Source organism: Mastigoproctus giganteus, chromosome 3 (genome assembly GCF_048544385.1).
Source record: "Mastigoproctus giganteus isolate SK-2022 chromosome 3, ASM4854438v1, whole genome shotgun sequence".
Classification (NCBI taxonomy): Eukaryota; Metazoa; Arthropoda; class Arachnida; order Uropygi; family Thelyphonidae; genus Mastigoproctus; species Mastigoproctus giganteus.
Window position 1 is genome coordinate 129,957,370 of NC_143577.1, and position 24,268 is coordinate 129,981,637.

Genomic DNA, 24,268 nt, shown 5'->3' on the forward strand with positions numbered 1-24,268 from the left:
AGCAAGAGGAATTTTTTCATGGCCAGTCACCATGGATGAAACTTGAATCCATCACTATGATCCGAAAACTAAACAAATGTCAAAACAATGGAAGCATGTAGAATCACCCCCTCCCCCTCCAAAAAGGCAAAGGTGAAAAGCAAGTGCTGGCAAGGTGATGCCGTCAGTTTTTTGGGATCAGCATGAAGTGATACTAACAGATTACCTTCTAAAGGTCTTTACTGTGATGGTGATATTATTCCAACCTCCTCGTAAAGCTATGTGCTGTTATATGAGAAAAAAGATGGAGGAAAGCTGTCAAATGGTGTTTGTCTGCTCCATAATAATGCCCTTGCTCATTTCTCACATGTTGCAGTGAGGTGTGCTTTATGCACCCTTGGATTTCTTCCTCTTTCCAGCCCTGAAGTCCTTTGTTTATGGCAGGGGTCAGCAACCTGTGGTTCTTTGAATATGTAACTGCAGCTCCTTAACTTTTGGCCCACATGAAGTACAATTTGAAATGGATTTAGAGGACTTAAAAATCAAGGATATGTGGAGTGCAAGACTAAAATGCCTTAAAACTGAAATTGAGGATTTGGAAAGGCAAAAGGCTGCTCTTGCAATTCTACACAAATGGACAGCGATAGATGAGTCGAAAAAGCAAGACCAATTGTGTTCAATGCATGGAATAACTTACTGGACAAGTATATAAATTTGAAATTATTTGCATTTGGACTTCTCAGTTTTTGGTTCAACGTATTTCTGTGAGCAAATATTTTCGGACATGAACTATATTAAAAATAAATCAAGAAACCATCTGAACAATGTGAGTCTCTCAGCATGTTTAAAGATGAAAATTATGGCATACTCTCCTTATGTTGAGAGAGACTCACTCAACATCGGGACCTGTGGGGTGCCGGATTAGTGTTTTCTGGATCACCAATGGTTATTTTAGCACATACATTTTACCCAAAGCTATCCACCTCCTTCTACCTTTAATACATTGACTGCCAAGCTAGTTAAAGAAAAAAATCCCCAGTGGCCAAAAAGAAGTTCAGCAGCAAAATTCATTAATTCGTACCTAATTGGATAGTTGTTACGTTATTTTCAATATCAATAAATAATATTTCAAAATATATATTCTGATTTATTTATATTTTTCAATAAATCACCTTCCCACATTATTCCATTTCTTAAAAAACTACCCCCTCCTCCTTCTCCAGCTTCAACTGAGGCTCTTTGCATTCTCTATCTCTCTTTCTCTCTTTTTTTTTAATTAGATCAAAAATGGCTCTTCACACAAAAAAAGTTACTGATCCCTGCTTCATGGGAAACACTGGTGCTGATGTTGAGGTGATTTCTGCTGCTGAGTCATGGTTTGAAGGACTATCAGAGGACTTCTACAAAACTAGCCTGCAGAAGTGTACTGGGAGGTGGCAAAAATGTACCATTTGGTCTAGTGACTACATTAAAAAAGTGTAATACAAGGTGTTTATATCAACCTTCTATTACAACTACTCCTGGGTGTATACAAATCTTTTTGGGAAAAACCGACTCATATACAGAAATTTTGACAGCAAAGATAAGAATGTGATTATATGGTTGTATAAGGCAATAGTCAGGTCACATCTTGAGTACAGTATTGCATACAAGTATGGACAATTCATTTTAGGAAGGATGGAAAAGAAAGGGCAAGTGAGGGAAACAAAAGGTGAACTGAAGCTCTTCTCTCACCAAGAAGAGCTTCAGTTATGCTAATTGCAGCATCTGTAGTACCTGCAAGATCTGATTGAGGTGCTTAAGACTTTGAATTGATTGAGTAAGCTATATACAGGTGTGTATTTAGCTTACTCAATTTTAGGAAGGATGAGGAACAAGAGGTGCTTTTGTTCCAAATTTAGAAACGATATGGAACAGTGAGATGAAGGAAACAAGAGGTGCTCTCACCAAGAAGAGCTTCAGTTCTACAAATTGCAGCATTTGGAGCAATTGCAAGGAGATGTAATGCAAGGAGGAGTTTAAGGCTTTGAATAAGCTAAATGCTGATGGTATCTTTCCTCTTGCTCAGACAATGCTGTTTGTTTGTTATTTGGTTTTTAGAAGCATTAGCAACTAAGGCCATATTGCTCCGGGGATATGCGGTGATCATTCCGTGACCTTTCTGCAATCTCCGTATTTGGTGGTCATGGGCTTGAATCCCGGTCTAATCAAGAAGTGTGTGCTACGCATTGCTGCTCCTGCCCAGTTTTTAGACAAAGCTCAGACAATGCACGAGGAGGATAAAAATTTCAATCGAGGAAAGATGGTTGTAGTTTAGTAGTGCAAAAAAAAAAAAAAAAAATTGCCTTCAGCTAGTGGATAGTTATTTGTTAGAAAAACTTCCATTTGGTGTTATGGAAGAACAGTTTGAATAACAGGCATCCTTAGAAGGGATGGACATGTGATGTGGGAAGTATTGTTTTTTTTTTGCTGCACCATTATTTGCCAAATCTTAACCCTGTAGTTGTGGCTTATACTATCTGCGAGGGGTTTAACTCAAAAATATTGAGCTTGTATTAATTGTTGGCTGAAGAAAAAAAATCTGTTATTTTCTATATCTTCCTAAATATAGAAAAAAATTTACTTGGTATGCTTTTTGAATTTATTTATTGTTTTCCCAGAGTAATTGTATGACTATTCCTAGTCACACTTTTAACTCATAGCAACAATACCTTGGGAAACTGACTGCTACTGACAGAGAGATTTTTTTTTTTTTTTTTTTTTATGCAAACCCTAAACACGAGAGGTATTAGAACTTATAGTACTTAGTATCGTGCTTGGGTTAGGGTTGAAGGAGAAGTATGGGGGGAGGGGAATGCCGGAAACTTTGCTCTAGAGACTAAACATGGGTTTCACCACTTCAAGCCTCCAATAAGCAAAGTGGTGGTATTTCACCGGTTGATGAAAGTCGATTAGAATTATGTATTTATTTCTAGTTTAAGTTATTATTTACAAGTTATAGTTATTTTATATTAATGTTATGGGTAACCTTTAGTTTCAAGGTTGAAATGAAACCTAAAATGCTGGAACTTGCCTCCCAACTGCTTGCGTTAATGGATGAGAATAATTAAACCACACCTCTTTTTAATTAATCTCATCAATTAACATATAAGCAGATGGGAGGAAAGTTCAGCTATTTTGGGTTTTCGATCTTTTATTGTTATAGTTATTTATAAACTCTCCCACTTGATCTAACGATTGTTAACAGTTTATGACCATCGGAAAAGATTCACTTGAATCTTACAAAAAGAATTTGTGTTTGTTTCTAGTTATCTATAAAACTGTCCCACACGGGCTAACAATTACAGGTCGACCATCACTAATCCGGCAACATCGGGACCTGTGGGGTGCCGGATTAGTGTTTTCTGGATCACCAATGGTTATTTTAGCACATACATTTTACCCAAAGCTATCCACCTCCTTCTACCTTTAATACATTGACTGCCAAGCTAGTTAAAGAAAAAAATCCCCAGTGGCCAAAAAATATTTAGGAAATAATTCGATTAGCAATTCTAAAATAAATATTGTAATGTCAGTGTTGACGTTTTTTTGCTTAAATATATATATATATATATATATATATATATATAAATAAAAAAAAAAAGTCTTTTTTTTATGTCGCATGTATTTCTATGTCTTTTTTTTATGTCACATATATGTGGCAACGTGGCCACATATGTTGGTTACTATTTCTTGGGAAGCCGTGTCAGTCACGTACTTGTGACGGTATTGTGGCATACATATGAAGGTCGTTTGTGATTAGTTTATTGCACGCGCGACAAGCAATAAAACTAATTACGATAAGATAAAATAAACTCTCAAACATCACAATAAGTTTGCCAGTATTGTTAGATATTTTGTGAAAACAAGTTCGTTAGCGCACTATGTTATCCATCATATTATGTTGTTTTTTTTCAGCAAGTTTGTATAAATGTGTTGTAAAAAAAAAAAATCCAAAAAGGAATGGCTAAAAGAAAATTACTAAGATAAGAGGGACTGAGAGAAATTGCTGGAATTTACAATTAAGCAGAGTTAAACTTCTCACAGACACGCCACTGTCGAGTTTTTTCAGAAGTTCAACTTTATCCAAAGGAAGTAAGCAAACCCTTAGCCATAATTATGAGAGCTTCCTTGGACTCAGGGAAGGTACCCATAGACTGGAAATGTGCAAATGTGACCCCAATTCACAAAGGAGGATCAAAGGCTGACACAAGTAATTATAGACCTGTGAGCTTAACTTCTGTTCCAGGAAAATTAATGGAGACACTGGTTAAAGAAGCACTGCAGGATCATTTAGACAAGACTTCAGTTATAGCTCAGACACAGCATGGTTTTGTTAAGGGGAAGTCTTGCCTGACCAACCTGATTGGATACTATGATGCGGTCACAAAAGAACCGGATGCAGGGAATAACTTTGATATTATATACTTGGATCTTAGAAAGGCTTTTGATACTGTTGCACATGGAAGACTGCTACACAAATTGGAGCAGTGTGACATTGGAGGCAAATTGCTGCTATGGATAAAGGGATGGTTGAGGGGGAGAAGACAGAGAGTGGTAATCAATGGACACTGCTCATCGTGGACTAATGTTATTAGTGGAGTCCCTCAGGGCTCAGTGTTGGGTCCATTATTGTTTTCTGTATTTATAAATGATATTGATGATGGTATATCAAGCTTAATGTCCAAGTTTGCAGATGATACAAAGGTTGGCAGGGTTGTCAAGGACACTACTGACACTATGCTGCTGCAACAGGATCTGGAAAGGTTGAGCAGATGGGCTGAGAGGTGGCAAATGAAGTTTAACATTGACAAATGTAAAGTACTACACATGGGAAACAGCAACCCCAGAGCAGCGTATCAACTCTGTGGTACTACACTGACAGTGGTAGAGAATGAAAGGGACTTGGGGGTGGTTGTGCAGGCAGATATGAAGTTCTCTGAGCAGTGCAGACGTGCTGCAAGAGTAGCTCATGGAGTATTGTCAATGATATACAGGAATTTTTCCAGCAGGGATAAGGAGGTGATTATTCCATTGTATAAAGCAATGGCCACACCTAGAGTACTGTATACAGGTCTGGAGGCCTTATTTAAAGAAGGATGTAGAGCTGCTGGAACGAGTACAGAGAAGGGCAACAAGATTAGTGAATGGAACAAAGGGGTGCTCTTACGAAGAAAGGCTTAAGTTTTGCAAATTACAGTGTCTGGAGACTAGGCACCAACGAGGTGATCTGATAGAGGTGTATAAAGCCTTGAATGGTTTAAGCATGCTCAATGCTGATGGGATTCTTCCTCTAGCTCAGAATAATCACCTGAGAGGGCATAAATTCAAATTGAGGAAAGACAGATGTAGGATAGACGTGCGGAAATTTGCCTTTAGCCAGCGGGTGGTTGGTTGGTGGAACAGACTTCCATCCCTTGTGGTGGAGGTTGATAGCCTAAATAAGTTTAAGGCTCAGCTGGACAGGTATTTTGAACGAACAGAGGGGTGAAGTGGAAGTGGTTTTTTTTTTTTTTTTTTTTTTTGGCTGATGCTGCATAAGCTTGCTTTCTTGCATCAACAAATGCCTCTACTAATGCTAATCTCTTAAGGACAATGTACGGTGTTCGCACTTTACACCACGAGAGTCACTTCCTTTATGAATTGGAACCATGGCTGTGGCTAAATGTGAGCAGTTTATAATAATAAATGCAGAAAAACAAGTGGGAATGGCTTGCTAGTGTTTACGAGTTCGTGCCAACAGCTGATGCTGCAACCAACCACCAAAACAGTAGCGGCAGGTCGGTGCGCCGACCCGGAAAATTTGAAATTACGTTTACGGAAATTATGTCCGAATTAATGGTGGCCGGATTAGTGATGGTTGACCTGTATTAACGTTTTCTAATGGTCATAAACTACATTTTTTGAAAAATTCATTTGAAATATTTGTTATTATTTTGGAATAAACATTTGTCAATTTAACATTGTTGACAAATGTAAAGTACTGCATATGGGTGGCAGTAATCCCAAAGTAACATGTCAACTGTATGGTACTACATGTAGGGTAGTAGAGAATGAAAAAGACCTGGGAGTAATTGTGCAGTCAGATATGAAGTTGTCTGAGCAGTGCAGACAGTCTGCAAGAGTACTGGATACAGGTCTGGAAGCCTCATTTTAGGAAGGATGTAGAGCTGCTGGAACGAGTACAGAGAAGGGTAATGAGATTGGTGAATGGAACAAAGAGTTTCTGTTACCAAGAAAGGCTTAAGTTCTGCAAACTAGGCACCTGCGAGGTGATCTGATTCAGGTGTATAAGGCCTTGAATGGTTTAAGCAAGATCAATGCTGATGGGATTCTTCCTCTTGCCGACAGTTGTAGGATAATTCTGCAGAATTTTTTCTTTAGCCAGCAGGAGGTTGATTGCTGGACAAAACTATCATCTGTTGTTGTAGACGTTGACAACTTAAATAAATTCAAGGCAGAACTAGAAGAACATTTGGAGTTAATGGATGGGTGAAATAGGAAGGTTTTTTTTTTTTTAGCTAATGCTAATAATAAACAAGGAAAGTGATAGTCACTCAAGATAGAGTTTGCTATGTATAATATTCAAATTTCACATTCTTCACTGAGCATCAGATATGAAGTAAATTTTTAAAAAAATTGAAAGTGAATTATAGCATATAATTATGCATATTTAAAATTTTTTTTAGAATATATATACACATAATAAGCAGCAATATATGTGCATGCATGTTTTAAATTTATATGTTTGACGTTTTTAAAACTAGAAAATTGATGCTAAATAGCATCATCTTATTTTATGTTTGTGTTTTTTGTTTTCTTTCATCTCAATTAATATATATTTTTTGAAAATAAAATGTGTAAAAATAGCATTTTTTAAAAAATATATTTTTTAATTAAAAACTAAAAAAATGCATGCAGACAATAAGTACTGTTTTCTACTGAGTAAAGATTTAGTCTGTAATTTTGAAACTAAACAGATGCAAAAATGGAAATTTATTATTATTTTTTTTAATAAAGCATAGTTACAAAAAATTAGAGGTAAACAGAGTTAATCCTTACCTGAAAGTTGGTGGGGTGTTATACAAAGATTTATTTTCTGCATTAACTTTGTAGTCAAAGACAATGGGACATATTTTCATTGCTCTGCCTATTAAGTCTTCTCTAATAATAACAACTGTTAGACCAGCAATACCAATATTCTTTTGTGCTCCAGCAAAAATAACAGCAAACTAAAAAATTAAATTAATTATGAGTGTTTGGTGCAGTTTTATGAGGTGCATCATTTCTTGACTGTATATCAAGGTTCACCCTTATAATTGTTTATAATATTTCTTTATTTTTTCTATACATCAAATAATTATAATAATAAGAAGAAGAATAAAAGCAACATGAAACTTTTTTTTACAGAACCAAAAACTTATTCATTTCATAAATACAGATGATATTACTTCCAATATCACTGATATCCGTTTCCACCAAAAATCTGCCAAGTTCCACTTACTTTTCAGTCAGAATCTCAATTATCAGTTGCCTCAACCACCACACCTAGGTTGTGCCATTTATTTACTCTATGGTTCCTTCCACTCCAAAGGTGGAGTGCATATATTTGCTCTGATATTCCTTGTCAGAGACTTTCTAATCTCCATTTTTTATTTCCTCTCGCTTTACTCCATTTGGTCATATTCCCTGCTACCTCTATCTTTCTTCCAACTCTACCAATCACTCAGAACTTTTTGTTGTCTTCTTCCCAACAATGATACAATCCCTAACACCTTTTTTAACAATCATATAATTTTCCTTGTTGATTTTAATGTTCACAATTCCAGGGGCTTTAATTTTCCAGTTACACAGGCCAGCTGATCAAACTGAGGCTTTTGGTATTATTAATTACATAACTTGCTCATTTACTTACCATAATATCTAACAATCGCAACCACATTCTCAATGCTCTTGATTTTTTTCCTCACTAACAACCCTTCAAAATTGTTTAAACATAATTATATAAATATATATTTAAACAATTAGGTGATTTGTTTAAGCATAATAACATATGTACATGTGGACTTCCTCTGTGTTGAAATTTGATTCATTTGAAATAAACTGCAATATAATTTCTATAATACAGTGGACTCCCCACCACGATTTGTTCACTATACAATGAAATCGCTTCACAATGGACTCCCCATAATAAAATACCATTCACCATACGATATATAGTAAGTGCTGGTCTTTGTGATCACGTTTGTGAAGTGAATTTTAATTCTATTAAACAGTGATTCTAATAAGTGAAAATAGGAGGAATATTATCCACAGGTTATAAAAGTAAAGATCACAAATTTAGAGTTCATTACATTGCCAATTAACAAAATTAAATGACATGTGAAAATCTGAAGAATATTTTCCACAGGCATAGTTTAATTAATGCGTACTGTAATATATACATACTAACTAGTTGATATTTCTGTTCACTGACATTTTTTGGAGTGGGATGTATAATTTAAAACAGTAAAAAAGATAAACAATCAATAACAAAGAACAAGACATGCACAATTTGCAACTAATATGATACGTGCAAATGAGATACAGAGTAACAAGTTTATGAAGCTTAAAAAATAGGAATGAAGAGCAGATTCTGAAAATTTATTTATGTTTTTTATATGACTGAAGATTTCAAGGAACAGGAAACACATTTCACCATAATAACATAAAAATCCACAGAATTACAGATATTGGTATTACACAAACACAATAAGATTGAGTTTACTACCCAGTTATAACAGATTGCACTAACAGAAAAGCCTAATACACTGTAAACTGCAAATTGTTTTTATTGTTTTATGGTAGTGATCTTCAGAAACATGCTTTAGAAAAAAATCACAAAGGCATTCAAAATTGATTCTTTTAACCAAACATATGATAACGATGAAAGCATGGTGCATTTTAATGATTTGAATAGGTTTTTTGAAATTAAAGCAGCTGATTCCACTAACTAGTGATCATGTTAAATAGTGCCAAGTTATTTCACTTGAGGACGGGAGGGGCTTACGATTGTCTCTGACCAGACCACATGGTCCTTCCTCTCAGCCAATAGTAGCATTTGTAAACGTGTTGGTCTTGTGTTTTGTTTTTGCTTCCATTAGTTGGTGACTTTGTGTTGTACTTTAATCAGTATATTAGTTTTAATCAGATAGTATGAATCAGAGCTGTAATACTCAATATGTTCTACGTTGATAATAATAATATTTGTAAAATAATAAGAGGAGTTTACCTCAATATAGTACGTAGAACACTTCCGTACGATACCCTCCAGAAATTAAAACGGAAAAAATGAAAAAAACCGACAACTTACTGATACATTAGAGTAAAATATAAATAATTAAAAACCAATTTAACACAATTCAAATCAATTTAAAACAATTAAAAAGAATCTAACGAAAATATTCAAAACGATTTTCCTTCCTGAAGCTGACAACACTTTTCGACCACATGTCGTGATCACAGGAATGAAAATTACCGAATCGGGGTTGAACCTGAAACTTAAATAGTGATTTTTTGTCTTCACGCATGCGTGTAAAGGTCCACGCATCGGAGATCATATACGGCCACCGAACATTAACAGAATTCTCGTGTAATTTAATTTCTAAGGTTTCCGCAATTAATAGTCGCGTATAATTACGTTGAACATTAAGTATTTTGGCCTCATAAATAAAAATTTAAATAAAAATGTTTTTCGTTAATCGCATGAAAGGCTAATTCTGACGCTGCTGAACAAGAAGCACGAACTGAGGCTTCATGTTGATTTACACGAATATTAAGAGAAAATCGCGTCGAACCTAACTGAGGCTTCATGTTGATTTACACGAATATTAAGAGAAAATTGCGTCGAACCTTGGTAAGATGAGTCGCAATCACCGCAAGAAATGTAGTATACCAGATCATTAATTTGTGTTGCGAATGCGGAAAGAACCGAGCGATTGTTCAGTATAGTGTGTAACTTCCATATTGGCCTGGCCACAATTTTAAATTCGGTATCTTTAAAGAATCTATTAAGCTGTTTGTGCCACTGTTCAACATATGGGACAGAAATAAAGTATTTTTTGATATTACTATTTTGGTTGGTGTAGTGTTTTGTATCCTATCCTTAGACTGTACCCTAATTCGATTTATTGTGGCAATGGAATAACCCCTGTTTAAGAACCTGCTAGTTAATATTTGTATTTCTGAGTCCAAAGCAGATTCTGTCGTTGAATATTTATAGGCATTTAGAAATTGATTAAAGATAATCGATCTTTTGTAGGTGAACGGGTGATAGCTATTATAATGTAGAAGCATACCGGTGTTTGTAGGTTTTCGATAGATACTAAATTGTATTTTATTCGAGTCCTGGGTAAGCGTGAAATTTAGAAAGTTTAATGACTTTGTATCCGTATCCTCCCTTTCCAATGTAAATTTGAATCTAGAATGAATATTATTAAACGAATGTAAAATGTCTTGGATAGTACTACTATCAGTAATAACTAGAACATCGTCTAAATACCTCCCATAGTATGTGATACGGGGTCGAAAAGGTGTCAAATATATATGCTCAAACCCATTGGTAATCCAAAAATTTGTTTGTACACCTTGTCTTGAAAGGTGATGTAGTTGGCCTCAACTAATAGTTTAATTAAGTGAAAAATTTCCTTAATAGGTAGCTTCGTATAATTAATCGGTGTAGAGTTTTTATTTAACATATCCCAAATAATATCTAATGTGTATTCAACGTTTACATTCGTATATAATGAGGTAACATCTAGTGAGAATAAATTGTCATTGTCGCTGAGTCTACAGTCTTTAAGATTATTAAATAACGTATCGTAGTTCTTAATCCCAAGTTGTATTACCTGTCTAAAGGGTTTTATAATGTTATACACATGTGTGGCTAAGGATGAAAATGCCGAGCTCCTGTAGGAAACAATAGGTCGAATAAGAAATCCAGTCTTGTGTAATTTTTCCTGACCGAAAAGTGCAGGAATATTGAATGTTCTGGCCTTCAATTCCTTTAACTGGGCCATAGTAATGTAGTTGTTTTTTCGATACATGGTCAACGTTTTATTGTATTGATTGACCAAATTGGTAAACAGTGCCGGGTCTACTTCAAGATAAGTGGAGGTATCTGAAACAACTGAATCTAACTTATTAATATAATCAGGTTTATCTAGTATTACCACTGTATCTCCTTTATCTGCCCTCTGTATAATAATGTCCTTATTTCCCCGAAGTTCTCGTAAAGCTAAACTGTCATGTGTATTCAATTTAGGAAGTCACATTTCTTTTATGTTATTCATTACTTGGTTAACATGTTGAATAAATACATCTTTTAGTGGAACATTACGAAGTCCAAATTCAACATCAATTATGCATTGTTTTTTAGGTAGTTTTCGGGGTGGTAAATTATAATTTGGTCCTTTGGATAAAAGTGAAATCTGGTCCTGCGATAGCGTACACGAGGAAAAATTTGTAACCTGTTGATATGTCAGTTCGTTGAATACTGGGTGAGGTGGTGTTCATGGACTATCTGACATATTCTGTGGTAGTACATTGTGTGTCTCTTGGGGGGGGGGGTTGTTACCCAACTCATATGAACTTGGTCGAAAGCCTGCGACAATGTGTTAGAATTCGCATGAACGTGTCTTGACCTATCCGATAATGTTTGCAACATATTAACGTGTCTGTGTAATGTCCTGAAGCTGACAACGCTTCTGAAGCATTGTCAGCTTCAGGAAGGAAAACCGTTTTGAATATTTTCGTTAGATTCTTTTTAATTGTGTTAATTTGATTTTTAATATTGTTTTAAATTGATTTGAATTGTGTTAAATTGGTTTTTAATTATTTATATTTTATTGTAATGTACAGGTAAGTTGTCGATTTTTTCGTTTTTTCCATTTTAATTTCTAGAGGGTATCATACGGAAGTGTTCTTTGTACTATATTGAGGTAAACTCCTCTTATCATTTTACAAATATTAGTTTTAATCAAATTTTTTTAATCAATATGTACAATTTCCATTACAAAAATTACCTTTTAAAGAGATAATTTTTTTTTTTTTTTTTTTTATGAAAACCCCAAACACGAGAGGTATTAGAACCTATAGTACTTAGTACTCTGTTTGGGTTGGAGGTTGAGAAGACGAAAGAAGATATTTGTTGACATTATCTTATAAACTTGAACTTCTGTAGACTGTAATTTTCAGGAAATACGTATGAAGGAAGGTTGTTTCAGAAAACAACCAGTTGGATGGCAGTTGAATGAGTAAACAAGAAAGATGAAAAGTTGGTTCTGTAAGTTTGAAGATGAACAGTAAATGGATGTTGGCTGGCTGTGGCACGTGTTCGGACTGCTTTGAAAGAGAAATCAGGAATTATAGAAGCCAATTCAGAAGCACAGTGCCCATGGAAGTATCTGTAGAAAAGGCCTGCAGCAGACATTGTATGTCTATGAGATAGCAAGTGGAGAGACTGTTAGAGAGGAGTCATTAATTAACCTAACTGCCCTCTTCTGAATGGAATCTAGATACCTGAGAGAGGTTATGGAAGCATCACCCCAGATGTGGGAACAATATACCATGGTAGGGCAGATTTGCGATTTGTACAGAATGAACAGCTGTTTGGAAGAAACGTAATGCCGAGAGCAAAAGAGAAAACCAAGTTTTTTAGATGCAGAGGAAGCAATAAGGAATTGGTAGTGGATATTGGAGAAGTTGAAGCTGATTGAGCAGGGCAAGAGTTCTCAAAATGGAAAGTGGAATGCAATGTGCTATTATCAGCAAAAGTATGGATAAGATTTCTAGTCAATGGAAAAAGTCATTAATATACAAGAGGAAAAGAGCGAGGGAAAGAATTGAACTGTGGAGGGACAGCAGCATTAGTGGAGAAGTTAGAAGATAGAGAGAGCCATCTGCCATCACGCCGACTGGGCTAGCCGGGTGGGTAAAGTATCTGCCTAGCAACCCAAAGGTCGCAGGTTCGAATCCCGCCTCGGGCTTGGATCAAAGTACTGCAAAAACCTTGGGAGGTGCTTTATGGCTACAGAAGCCGATGCGGCAACAACTACCAAAAAAAAAAAAAAACTACCATCACCCTCAGTGACCAATCAGAGAGAAAACTGGATAACCAATTACAAAAAACAGTTGGCACACATTAAAATGGAAGCTTGTTTAGGAGACCTTTATGCCAAACAAGATCGAAAGCCTTTGAGATGTCAAGAGCAACTGCTTGTGTTTCACCGAACTTTTCCAGTGAATTTGTCCATAAATGGGTAACATAAGCCAGAATATCACCAGTGGATCAACACTAATGGAATCCATACTGGTGATCGTTGATCATACGGAAGGTTTCTAGGTAGTTTAAAAGTTAGCGGTTAATTAATTTAGCCATTACTTTAGAAAGAGTAGAAGTAATTGCAATAGGACGATAATTAGATGGGAGGGATTTGTCACCCTTTTTAGGAACTGGCTGGATATGAGCAAATTTCCAAGCAGAAGGAAAAACACCTTCGGAATAAGATAGTGAAAAAAGGCGGCAAAGAACAGGAGTAAGTTCAGGAGCACAGGTTTTGAGAGCAAGTGGAGAAATACCATCATGATCTGGAGCTTTCTTAGCATCAAGATTTGTCAAAATCCTTCTGACATCCTTTTGATGGAAGACCAGAGGAGGCACTGAATGGAGCATGTTGGGAATGGCGGGAGGTGTTTTACCAAGATCATTAATACATGAGTTGGAATAGGATGCTAACAGGTCAGCTTTATCCTTGGCTGATGTGACAACAGATCCATCTGGTTTTGACAGAGGTGGGAGCAGAGATGGGCAAAAGTTGCAGCCAATAACTTTGGCAAGAGACCAGAATGCTTGGCTACCATTAGGGCAAGAAGCAAGTTTTCTACTCTTAGCATATTCAAAATGTAGTTTGGACTGATTAATAACTGCTTTACAATTGTTGCGAGCTTTGGTGTAGGCAGAAAATGAAACTGAAGAATTGGAAACAAGCCAATTACGATATGCAACGTTCTTCTCTTGAACAGTCTTAGCACATTTATTGGAAAACGGAGGTTTAGATAAAGTTCGAGATTTTAAAGTGGAGTGTGTGATAAAGGATTCCATTCCTACAAGAATAATTTTACTGACACGATCTGAGCAAACGTTGACATCAGAAGTTTTGAAACAGTAATCCGAACAAGGAAAAGAAATCTCGCAGGTCATCCCATTTTACCTTCTTAACAATACGAGGTTGAGAATAGCCATGAGATAAAGGCTCCATTAGAGAAGAGACAATCACCAAGTTATGATCTGAGGTGCATAAAGGACCACTCACTTCAAAATGTACTTAGAAGGGTTTTAGAGAAGAAGAAGAGAGTTAGAAGGGTTTGTGAGAAAAAGATCAAGCGTGTTGGCTGTGTGGTTAGGATTGTCCTGTATTCTTGTAAGTAAATGAACAATCCGTGCAAGGTCATTAGCAATTGCAAAAGCCTCAGCATTTCGACCAGCTGTGTCAGTGCGACTAGAAAACGGGAGACAGCTGGAGTTTTGAACATTAAAACCACCAAGAAAAATTATCTCACTGTTAGGAAAGTTGGACTGGATAAAATCAAGTTGCAAAGGGAGGAACTCAAAGAGCTCCAAGTGATTAGTGGAGTTGGGAGAACGGTAGAGACAACAGATGAATTTGACACAATGAGGTAGAGAGATTTTAAGCCAGAGAAGATCAAAAAGAGGATATTCCAAATTACCAAGTCTCTGACAAGGAATATCGGAACGGACATAAGCACAAGTACCCACTTTGAGGTGAAAGGAATTATACAGCAAATAATTTGGGCAACTGATATGAGCAGTAGTTGAATCAACCGGTAACTGAGATTCTGTCAGAAAAAGTACGTGGGGTTTGGCAGACTGCAAGTGGAAATGGACATCGTTGAGATTAGAACTGAGACCACGTATATTTGTGAAATGAACTTGGAAGTGTTTGGGATCTTTTTGCAGATAAGCTTATTCTATTAGTTTGACAATTCATGGTATATTCAATAGTAAGAAAAAGCAGAGGGGGGGGACATGCTGTATGTAATAATGAAATTTTTAGATATGGCATACACACAGTAAAAATATACTCAGATCTTCGACATAACGTGGCATCGACAGTGCCCCCCCCCCTCCTGCATACACAATACTTAAAGTCCCTCCAGTCACTATCTGGCAGAGTAGAGGCAGCAAGATTATACGCTAGCTGATCCGGAATCCTCCCAGAGAGTTACCAATAGGTTTGGTCCAGTCTACTGGCTAGCAGCCGGCCTGCGAACCCCATTTTAGAGCTGCACCCTCGAAATGTAAGGAAGATTGGATCTCACCAAGATGTTCATCATAACCTCAAAAGTAATCAGTCATACTGCATGATGGAAGAGATGGGGACGGGTTGACTGGAACCGAAAATGGCATTGTTATATATTGAAAATTGCAACTTCCGAGGGCTTGGAACTAATTACCAAAAAACAATGTGTTATCGGGTTCACATTACAATATTTTCATGATGCAGTGGTGCCTCTGAAACGAATTAATATCATATCATAAAGGCAGGGTCCACTGTATAAGAGACTATAATTTCTCACTTATTATGGTCAAAACAATTAGATGAATTGTTTGAACATAATAATGCATGTGTACTTCCTGTTTTTTTTTTATGCTTCTTGTTAATGCTTTTTTTGTAATGCAAAAATTCAACTAACCCACTAAAGATTTTTAACGTCAACAATATCCTCCAACTATCAAAAATCAAGATATAAAACAGACACAATGAGATGATGCTAGTAAGATCAAGAATAGGACACACTTGTTTCAACCACTCTCACAAAACAGTGTTAAAAGATTGATATCTATATATTACTTTATCACACTCAAAAATCATTGGCAGACTGGACAAATATAACAGATGTATTTTTATACATCTGTTATATTTGTCCAGTCTGTCAATTCAGTTTTTTAAAACTGCAGAAAAACTTCATAACTCCTCAGCTTTCTGAAATCAATAATGTAGATAATTTCCAGCAAAAAGTGACTAAGAATAACATTATCACATACAGCTCTCAAGGCACATTTTTAGCTTTTGTAGCTGTTGCAAAAAGAATCCCTCACTAAACCAACCATCCTTCAAGGGTTTTAACGCCTCTATCCTTGAATTGTGTAGTGTCTGGGCTCCGCAGGACATATCTTTTAAGATGTTTTTAGATAAGTAAAAATGAAAAGTTTTGGAATAGTTTAAAAGTTTTTGCCTTTAGCCAACGGGTAGTTGGTTGGTGGAACACACTTCCATCCCTTGTTGTGGAAGTTGATAGCCTAAATAAATTTAAGGCTCAGCTGGACAGGTATTTCGAACGAACGGAGGGTTGAAGTGGAAGGGGTTTTTTTTTTTTTTTTTTTTTTTTGGCTGATGCTACATAAGCTTGCTTTCTTGCATCATATGCCTCTACTAATGCTAAAGTTGAATCAATTGTTTAAAAAATAAATTGTGTATTTTTATTTATTACAACCATCATGTCATGACTAAAGATGTTTTCAATGCATGTTGAATTATGTACCTGTTATGTATTTTTTTAAAAAATTTATTGTTAATTAGAACTTGTCATGGCTGTTGCCACTGTTATGAATGACTAGTTTATAGTCCAGGAAAGGTATGGTAGTGTGGAAAATGGTGGTTTCTTTTGCAGCTTTGTCTGCTTGTTCAAACACTACAGGGCTAAGAGAATCAGTGAAAATTTTAGTACAGACAACCCCCGTATAACATTGTACTTCCACAACACGTTTTGCTCTAACACGTTTGATAAATTGTGGTAATCTTCGCACGACACGGTACTTATATAACATGGTTTCGCTCTAACACTGTTAGAAAATTTCAGTAAACCTCACATAACAGGGTATTTTTGAGCTTTTGTGCGGGGAAACCTTGCTATTATGTTGGATGTCATTTTTCAATGTTTCCACTCTTTTTGACTCCCCGCTGTCGACTCACTAGTCAAAAAAAAAAAAAAAAAAAAAAAAATTCCTTTATTTTATTTTGTTGGGAAATTCCCGTGTTAAGTTCTGTGCTATTGAAATTGTACTTGTTGAAAAATCTAGATTTCAAAGTTTTATTACTATTGGATAGCAACACTAGGCCATCCAAAAGATTTAAGTCATCCAAACGTTGAAGTTATGTTCCTACCACCACAGTTGTAATGGGTTAATCAACTTCTTTCATTCAGCCATTAGATCAAGCATTTCCACCTTTAAAACCCATTACGTCAGAAAATCATTACAATGGATTTTGGAAAAAATTGATTCCAAATCTATTGAAGTAATGGAGGCATGGAAACATTTCTCAGTTGTGGACTGTATCAGAATCATAGCTTTATTGCTGAAAGAAGTAAATCTGTCAACGTTAAATGCGTGTGGAAAAATGTATAGCCAGAGTCAGTTCATTCAGGAAATATGATCGAATGGGCAGAAAATGGAATCGGTGCGATAGTACAACTTGCTACCTCGGTAGGAGGGGAAGGTTTTGAGGATATGACTACTGTAGCCCTCGTGGGTAGCACAATTCATTGAATTGCCCTCCCCCCACACACCAGCTGGAAAAGACCAGAGTTCGAATCACCGTCAATGAAGGGAGGAATTTTTATGGGTCTTTTTCACAACGTGGGTTAGTCGAGCTTGGGTGTGGGTAGCATGGTTTTTCGTCTAGCAAAACAGAAAATTGACCTCAGGACACATGCAATTTATTGACAATATACACTGAGTAACATGGCCTTAGTCACCGATGCTCCTAAAAAAAAAAGAATAAGATTACTGAAGACGTTCAAGAATTAGTGGTAGAAAAAGAAGCCAGCATAGCAGATTTTGTGCAAATAACATTGGAGGTAAAATCAAATCAATTCAGAAGATATCACAGATGAAAATTCTAAATGTCCATATTTTAAAGTAAAAAGCATAGGGGAAAAAAAGCATAGGGGCAATTAGAATCTTATTTTTTGAATGCAGATCCTTGAATGGAAGGAGCCCAAAGTTCAAAAGAGAGCTTCAAAAATACTTAGTTCCATACGATGAAATTCACAAAGATTTATCAAGTAAAAGCAAACAAACCCAGATTACTGATTTTTTAAAGAGAGCAGAAGATACACGAAATGTAGAATGATGTATTTTTGTTACCATTTTGTTAACGAAATAGTGTATTTTTGTTAGCTTTTGGAATGTAACCCTCCTTTTTGTACTTTTTCTTAGTCCCATATAACACGGTTTCATACAACACAACATTTTACAGGAACCTAATAACCGTGTTATACAACGGTGTATTTTAGAAATGACTGCTCCATTTGGTCTAGCACTAGTATAATGGCTTGCAGTCTGGCAGTATAAATGCTGCAGTATTTTGGAAGTCTTTTGGCCAAGATGGTGTTTGAAGAGTAAACCGCTGCTCCCACACGGAATTCATTTTTGGACTTATCCGTCTATATATATATATAATAAGCTGTGATGATTTGCAGAGAAGGTTCAATGCTTCAGTCCATAGGTGATGTACAATGCTGTTTGTAGACCACATCAGGTTGAGCTATTTTAGTACACTTTTTTATATAGGAAGTCTGTGTCCATTAGTTCTTGTCCTGCTGCTTTATTTATAGTCCCTTGTAGTTGTTCTGTTGTTCTCATATGCTGTGCTTGATAAGAGATGCTGCAATCATTTGCATAAATGATTTGTAGTAATATTGTTTAGTATTTGTTATGTTGTTATTATTATTATTATTATTATTATTAGCCATATGGTGCAAGGAAGCCTGAAGCTTATGCTGTACCAGCCAAAAAAAATTGAGTACCCTAGAGAGAGAGAGAAGTAGGAGGGAATTACCAAAAAAGAGAAAAATTATGATATCCAGCTCAGGACCCTGGGTGTGGCAAGCCCATGCCCCACCAGGTGTGAGCCCCTGGTGGGCATGGGGTTATTGTATTTAGGAGTTGCAAAAGTGTGGCACTCAGTACAGATCCTTGTGGCCGACAGGGCTAGCCAGGTAGGTAAAGTGCCTGCCTGGGAACCCATAGGTCGTGGGTTCGATTCCCGCCTCGGGCTTGGATCACAGTAAAAAAAAATGCAAAAACTTTGGGAGGTGCATTATGGCCATAGAAGCTGATGTGCCAACAACTAACAAGGGAGAGATCCTTGTGAGACCCCTTCCTCCTGATTAAATGTTAAAGAAAGAATCATGCATTTTAACTTGAAATATCCGATCCTTGAGAAAGTTCTGTATATGTACAGGCAGATGTGCTCCGAGGCACAAGTGATGTTAGTTTATCACATGCTTTCTTGATGTCAACACACACCATGACCTGAATGTTGTTTACAGAGGAAAGAATTTCTCACCTGATTTTCTAGCTAGATAATTACATCTAAAGTGGATCACCTTTTCTGAAAATCATACTATGTTGGATTGAGAATATTATTTTATGGATATCGTGTTAGTCTGTTATTCACGACTTAAGCAACTAGTCAACCTACAGACAATAATTCTGTGGATTTGATAGATTTTCCCATTTCAGAAGAGCTAGAGTTATTGCATGGTGCCATTTGGAAAATAATTTTCTAGATATTTATTCTCTCAACACTCACTAGAATAATTCTCAACTAGAGAATCAACTGTACTATGTTTTGTATGTAACAGAGTTAATTCTGGTATAGCGAATGGCAAAATAAACTGTTCACGTGTGTTGAAGACTGTTTCTCCTCCTCCTTGTTAGTTTTTTCCTGCCTTTATCTTTGTAGGTTTTTAAATCAAGCAGATATGCACTAGTTGCTTATTTCACCAAGTTCATTGGCAGTATCTTAGGCAATTGAGACCATCTACCCTTTCTCATTTAGTACTTGGGATGAATTTGTTTGCAAATTGTTAGTCATCTTTCTAATCTTATTTCAGACAATTTTTGCTGGCAAGGAGCTGATTATTGTGGATGAAAATTATATCCAAGTTGGGGTTTTTTTTTTTTTTTTGCTCATTTTTTGAAAATTTCAGGCTTCAGGCATCCATTGTTGGAGATTTTCAAAGGAAATTTCAAACTCTGATTCTTTCTCTTTTTGGCTTCTTGGCATACTGTGTTTTGAGTATAACTGAAAGCTAGAAGACATTTTAGATATTGTTCTTTTCACTGCTTTTAGAATATTTTCCAAAACATAAGCCCTACTACATCTACCGACTCCTGTTTGATGACAGCGCAATCTAATTTTGTCAGTGTCCTGAAGGCTTCCTAGTCTGCATCATGTGTTTTCTAACAGGTGTGCCTTTTGGCTTTGCATGGAGTCTTTGTTGATCTTCATAATTATGAGTTTGCAATTGCTGTTCAAAAGTTTGATGAACTGTCCATTGAATCATTGGGAATAGTCTGGAAGTAGGGATTGATATGTCTATTGCAGAACTGCTCTTTGACGGTGTGTGTGTGTGTGTATGTGTTATTAAGATAGTGAGATTATTTTCATTTATCAATTTCTCAATTTGCATACCTCTATGATCTATCTAGGGTCTATGATGTCCATTCAGGTCTCAATGCAGAAAGGAGGTAGTGGTTAAACAATCAGTTCAAAATCTTTCAGCAGAAATCCTTGACTAGGAGATAAATATTGAGGTGATGGTAATATTATACAAACCTATTGTGAAACAGACTGCAATTGCTTTTGAGTGTTTAGAGATATTACTTGGGATGGTACTTGTCTGTTAACTAAGATTGCTCCTCCAGCTCCTTGTGTTGTAATTGTTGATCCATTCTTTTTATGCAATATTTCCTATAAATGAGTTTGCACTAATCTGGCAATAAAGTTCACAGATTGGAGCAATAAAAAGAACACAAAGTGAAGGTGCCCAAAAATGGTTTTATTTTTATTCAAAGTAATCACCACCTGATTAAATGCACTTATTACACTGTTCCAAAAATTTCTGAAAAGATATAGAGAAGTCATCCAGAGAGATTAACAGGTTGGTGGTTATGTTTTTCTTTATGTCCTCAACATCCTGAAATTTCCTTTGAGGGCAGTTTTCATATTGGGAAAGAGAAAGAAATCCACTGTGTTAGATTGGGAGAGTAGGGTAGATAGCTAATCTGCACAATGACATATTTTAAGTGTCTTATAACAAGCTTGAAATGGGTGGGAGGTTTTGCTATGCAACAAGAACTAGCTGCGTTTTTCCTTGAAATTGTGGCCTGACCTGAGAAATGTGCTTCAATAGCACCTGCACATAGAATGCAAAAGTGATGCACTCTTTCACGCTCGCTCTCACTCTCTCTAACCTTCAGGTACAAACTTATTTTGAATCGGACTCTATTTGTCAAAAAATGTGATCAGCATTGTATTAAGCCAGACTTCTGTAAATGAATCTTTTTGGGCCTTGGTGATGATTTTTAAGTCCAACTCTTGCTCTGATGCTTCGTCTTTGGATCATACTGAAACACCCAACACTCATCCCCAGTGACAATACAGTTGAGAAAATTAGGATTGCAATTAGGATTAGGCATCATGAAAAGACTGAATGAAATCTTTGCATGATGATAACCCTTCGTTGCTTCTGCTCATCTGTGAGCCACAAATTTTGCATAGACCTTCCTTTTCCCTAAATCTTCATGTACAATTTGATGAATCATTTTTTTTTCATATTCAACTCATCAGCTATTATTCTCAGAGTCAAACAATGATCTCTTTCCCACAATTTTCCTGAACTTTTGCAACTCTGTCCTCATTTTGAGAGGTTGACAAATACTCACTTTTTAGGTCATTATGAGCATCCTCACATCCATCTTGAACTGTTCATACCATTCAAACACACTAGTACAACTTAGCAATTCATCACCATAAACAGTTTTTAACATTTCATACAGATTTTGCAGATTTTCCCAGTTTAAAGCAAATTTGATATTCGTTGCTCTATTGCTGAATCATGACACAGAATGTTAATGCTACTAACAAAACTGGTTTTAACCTGCAACCTGTCAGCCTACTGAAAAATCTCTGTACCACCATCTGTTGGAGGAAGTTTTAACTACAACATACAACTTCTGTTTATTTCCAAACTTATCAAACATGACCCAAAGAGCACCACTCCTAGAACTTCATTGCCACACCTAATATGATTTAATTTTTAATTTTACTGACATCTTGTGGTTTAAGGCATGTTTCTTGTATGCAGAGACTCAGCAGGTGATATTGTATAATGAGGTTTATTATATTAGTATTGTTTGAGTGGAAGCTTCTCTCATTTGGATTTTTATACTCAAGGAAACAATCCCTTGGATTGTTTCCTTGAGGGTGTCTTTGCTTTGTCTCCTTCTTTCTGTCTCTGGGAAGCGGGATTTTACTTTATCCATTTCCACGTCAGCAAAAATTTCTAGGACTGATTCTTCTGTGGAGTTCTATCCCTTCATGTTTCTCTGGTTACCTTTGAGTCTACATTACTTTTCGCTGCTCTGTTTACTCATTTCTTTTCACTTTCTGTATTATCCAGTGGAAAAGATATTAACTGTTTTTCTTGCCATGTGATGGAGAGGATTTGAATAGTTCACAGTTGTATTTTGAGATTGATTCTTATGGAGGGATTGTAACATCTGTTTTTGTTCCAGTAGATTTTTGAGCCAGTAAGTAGTGCACAGTCCTTTTAACCAGTGCATTTCTTCAGATGTGGAAACATGAAGAAATCACACGCGGCTACGTCTGGTGAATAAGGAGGATGTGGCAAAACTCAGTACCTATGGCAGTGATCACTGGCTGCAAAATATTAGCCGTATGGCACCTGGCATTGTCTTGATAGAGAAACCACTTCACACTGGAAAGTTCTTGATGTTTCTCATGAATGGCATGGCAAAGTTTGACTCCAAGAACCAGAGTGTGCTTCCTTATTCATAGTTGTTCCATGAGGAACAAAATGTGTAACAAGAATGTCTTTTATGTCAAAAAACACAAGAACCATTTGTTTGTCAGCCAAACAAGAAAGCTTGAAATTTCTTAGGTCTTTCTGTGAAGCATTCTGATTCAGTTGGTGAATCAGAATGCTTCCACTCACTCAACTGTTGCTTTGTCTCTGCATCATAGTGAAAAATCCAAGTTTCATCACAAGTCACTATTCACAATTTAAGAAATTTTGATGCCATGTTTCAAAATGATTAAGCATTTCTTTGCACAAGTCAAGTCTACTCTTCGCTGTTTTTGGTCTGGAGTCAAATTGTGTGGAGGCACAGATTTGTGATATTTTAAGATGTGCTCACAATATTGTGAGCACTACTGTATGAAATGGACATCTAACAGCTAATTCACAAAGTGTAACTTGCCTGTCTTAATCCAAGATTTCCTGAGCTTTTGCGATTTGCTCAGGTGTTGTTGAGGAAGAAGGTTGACCAGGTCTTGGGTCATGTGCAATAGACTCACGACTTTGACTGAATCGCTAGTGCCATTTAAATATGGCCGTCCTACCAAATCACCCAATACAAGTACTGGAATGCGCACACATGCCAGTACTTGTATTGGGTGATTACCTCTGGCGAGTATCTCTGGTGGCAGAGGTACTCACCAGATTACCTTGGGTGATTACCTCAGGGAGAGTACCTCTGGTGGCAGTTATGCAAAGTTTGTGCAGAAAACATAAAATATTGCACCAGTCCAAGAATTAAATGATCATCCCCCTCGTAGATAAGAAAATACAAATTATATGCTTCCCTCCTCACACAGGTAACTATCCATTTGATCTTTGAATTTATTCAAACTGTCAGCCTCAACTACCTGCAAGGGCAACTTGTTCCAGTAATCAACGACTCGCTGGCTAAAAGAAAACTTCCTAAAATGTAATCTAAAAATCAACCTCTGTAATTTGAATTTATGACCCCTAGTTCTGGAATTCTTTATAACAGTGAGAATTCCACCTTCATTCATTTTATTAATCCCTCTGAGTTTTATAAACCTCAATCAGGACCCTCTAAGGTGCCTGGTTGCCAAGCTCTGTAACCCACATAATCTGAGTCTTTCCTCATACAGTTCTCTTTCTGCCGATCTCACCATTTGAGTTGCCCATCTCTGGACCCCTTTCAAGAAGCTCAATGTCTTTTTTCAGATGAAGTCTCCATATTTAACATAGTATTCGAAATGTGGTCTTACAATTGCTTCAATACAGTGGGATTATAACTCCCTATCTCTACAGGATAGCATTCAGTAAATTATTGATAGAGCACCAT

At 36.4% G+C, this 24,268-nt stretch overlaps 1 protein-coding gene across 2 annotated transcripts in view; it reads right to left on the reverse strand.

Moving 5' to 3' along the window:
• LOC150088269 (phosphoserine aminotransferase) overlaps positions 1–24,268 on the reverse strand; it is a 327,264-nt gene that overhangs the window by 116,067 nt on the left and 186,929 nt on the right. For both annotated transcript variants that reach the window (XR_016546786.1, XM_090370665.1), the window contains exon 7: positions 7,081–7,250. Coding sequence is in view for 1 of the 2 variants with exons in the window: in XM_090370665.1 (XP_090226791.1) it covers positions 7,081–7,250 (170 nt within the window). In the remaining variant the exon portion in view is untranslated. The remainder of the gene's footprint in view (positions 1–7,080; positions 7,251–24,268) is intronic.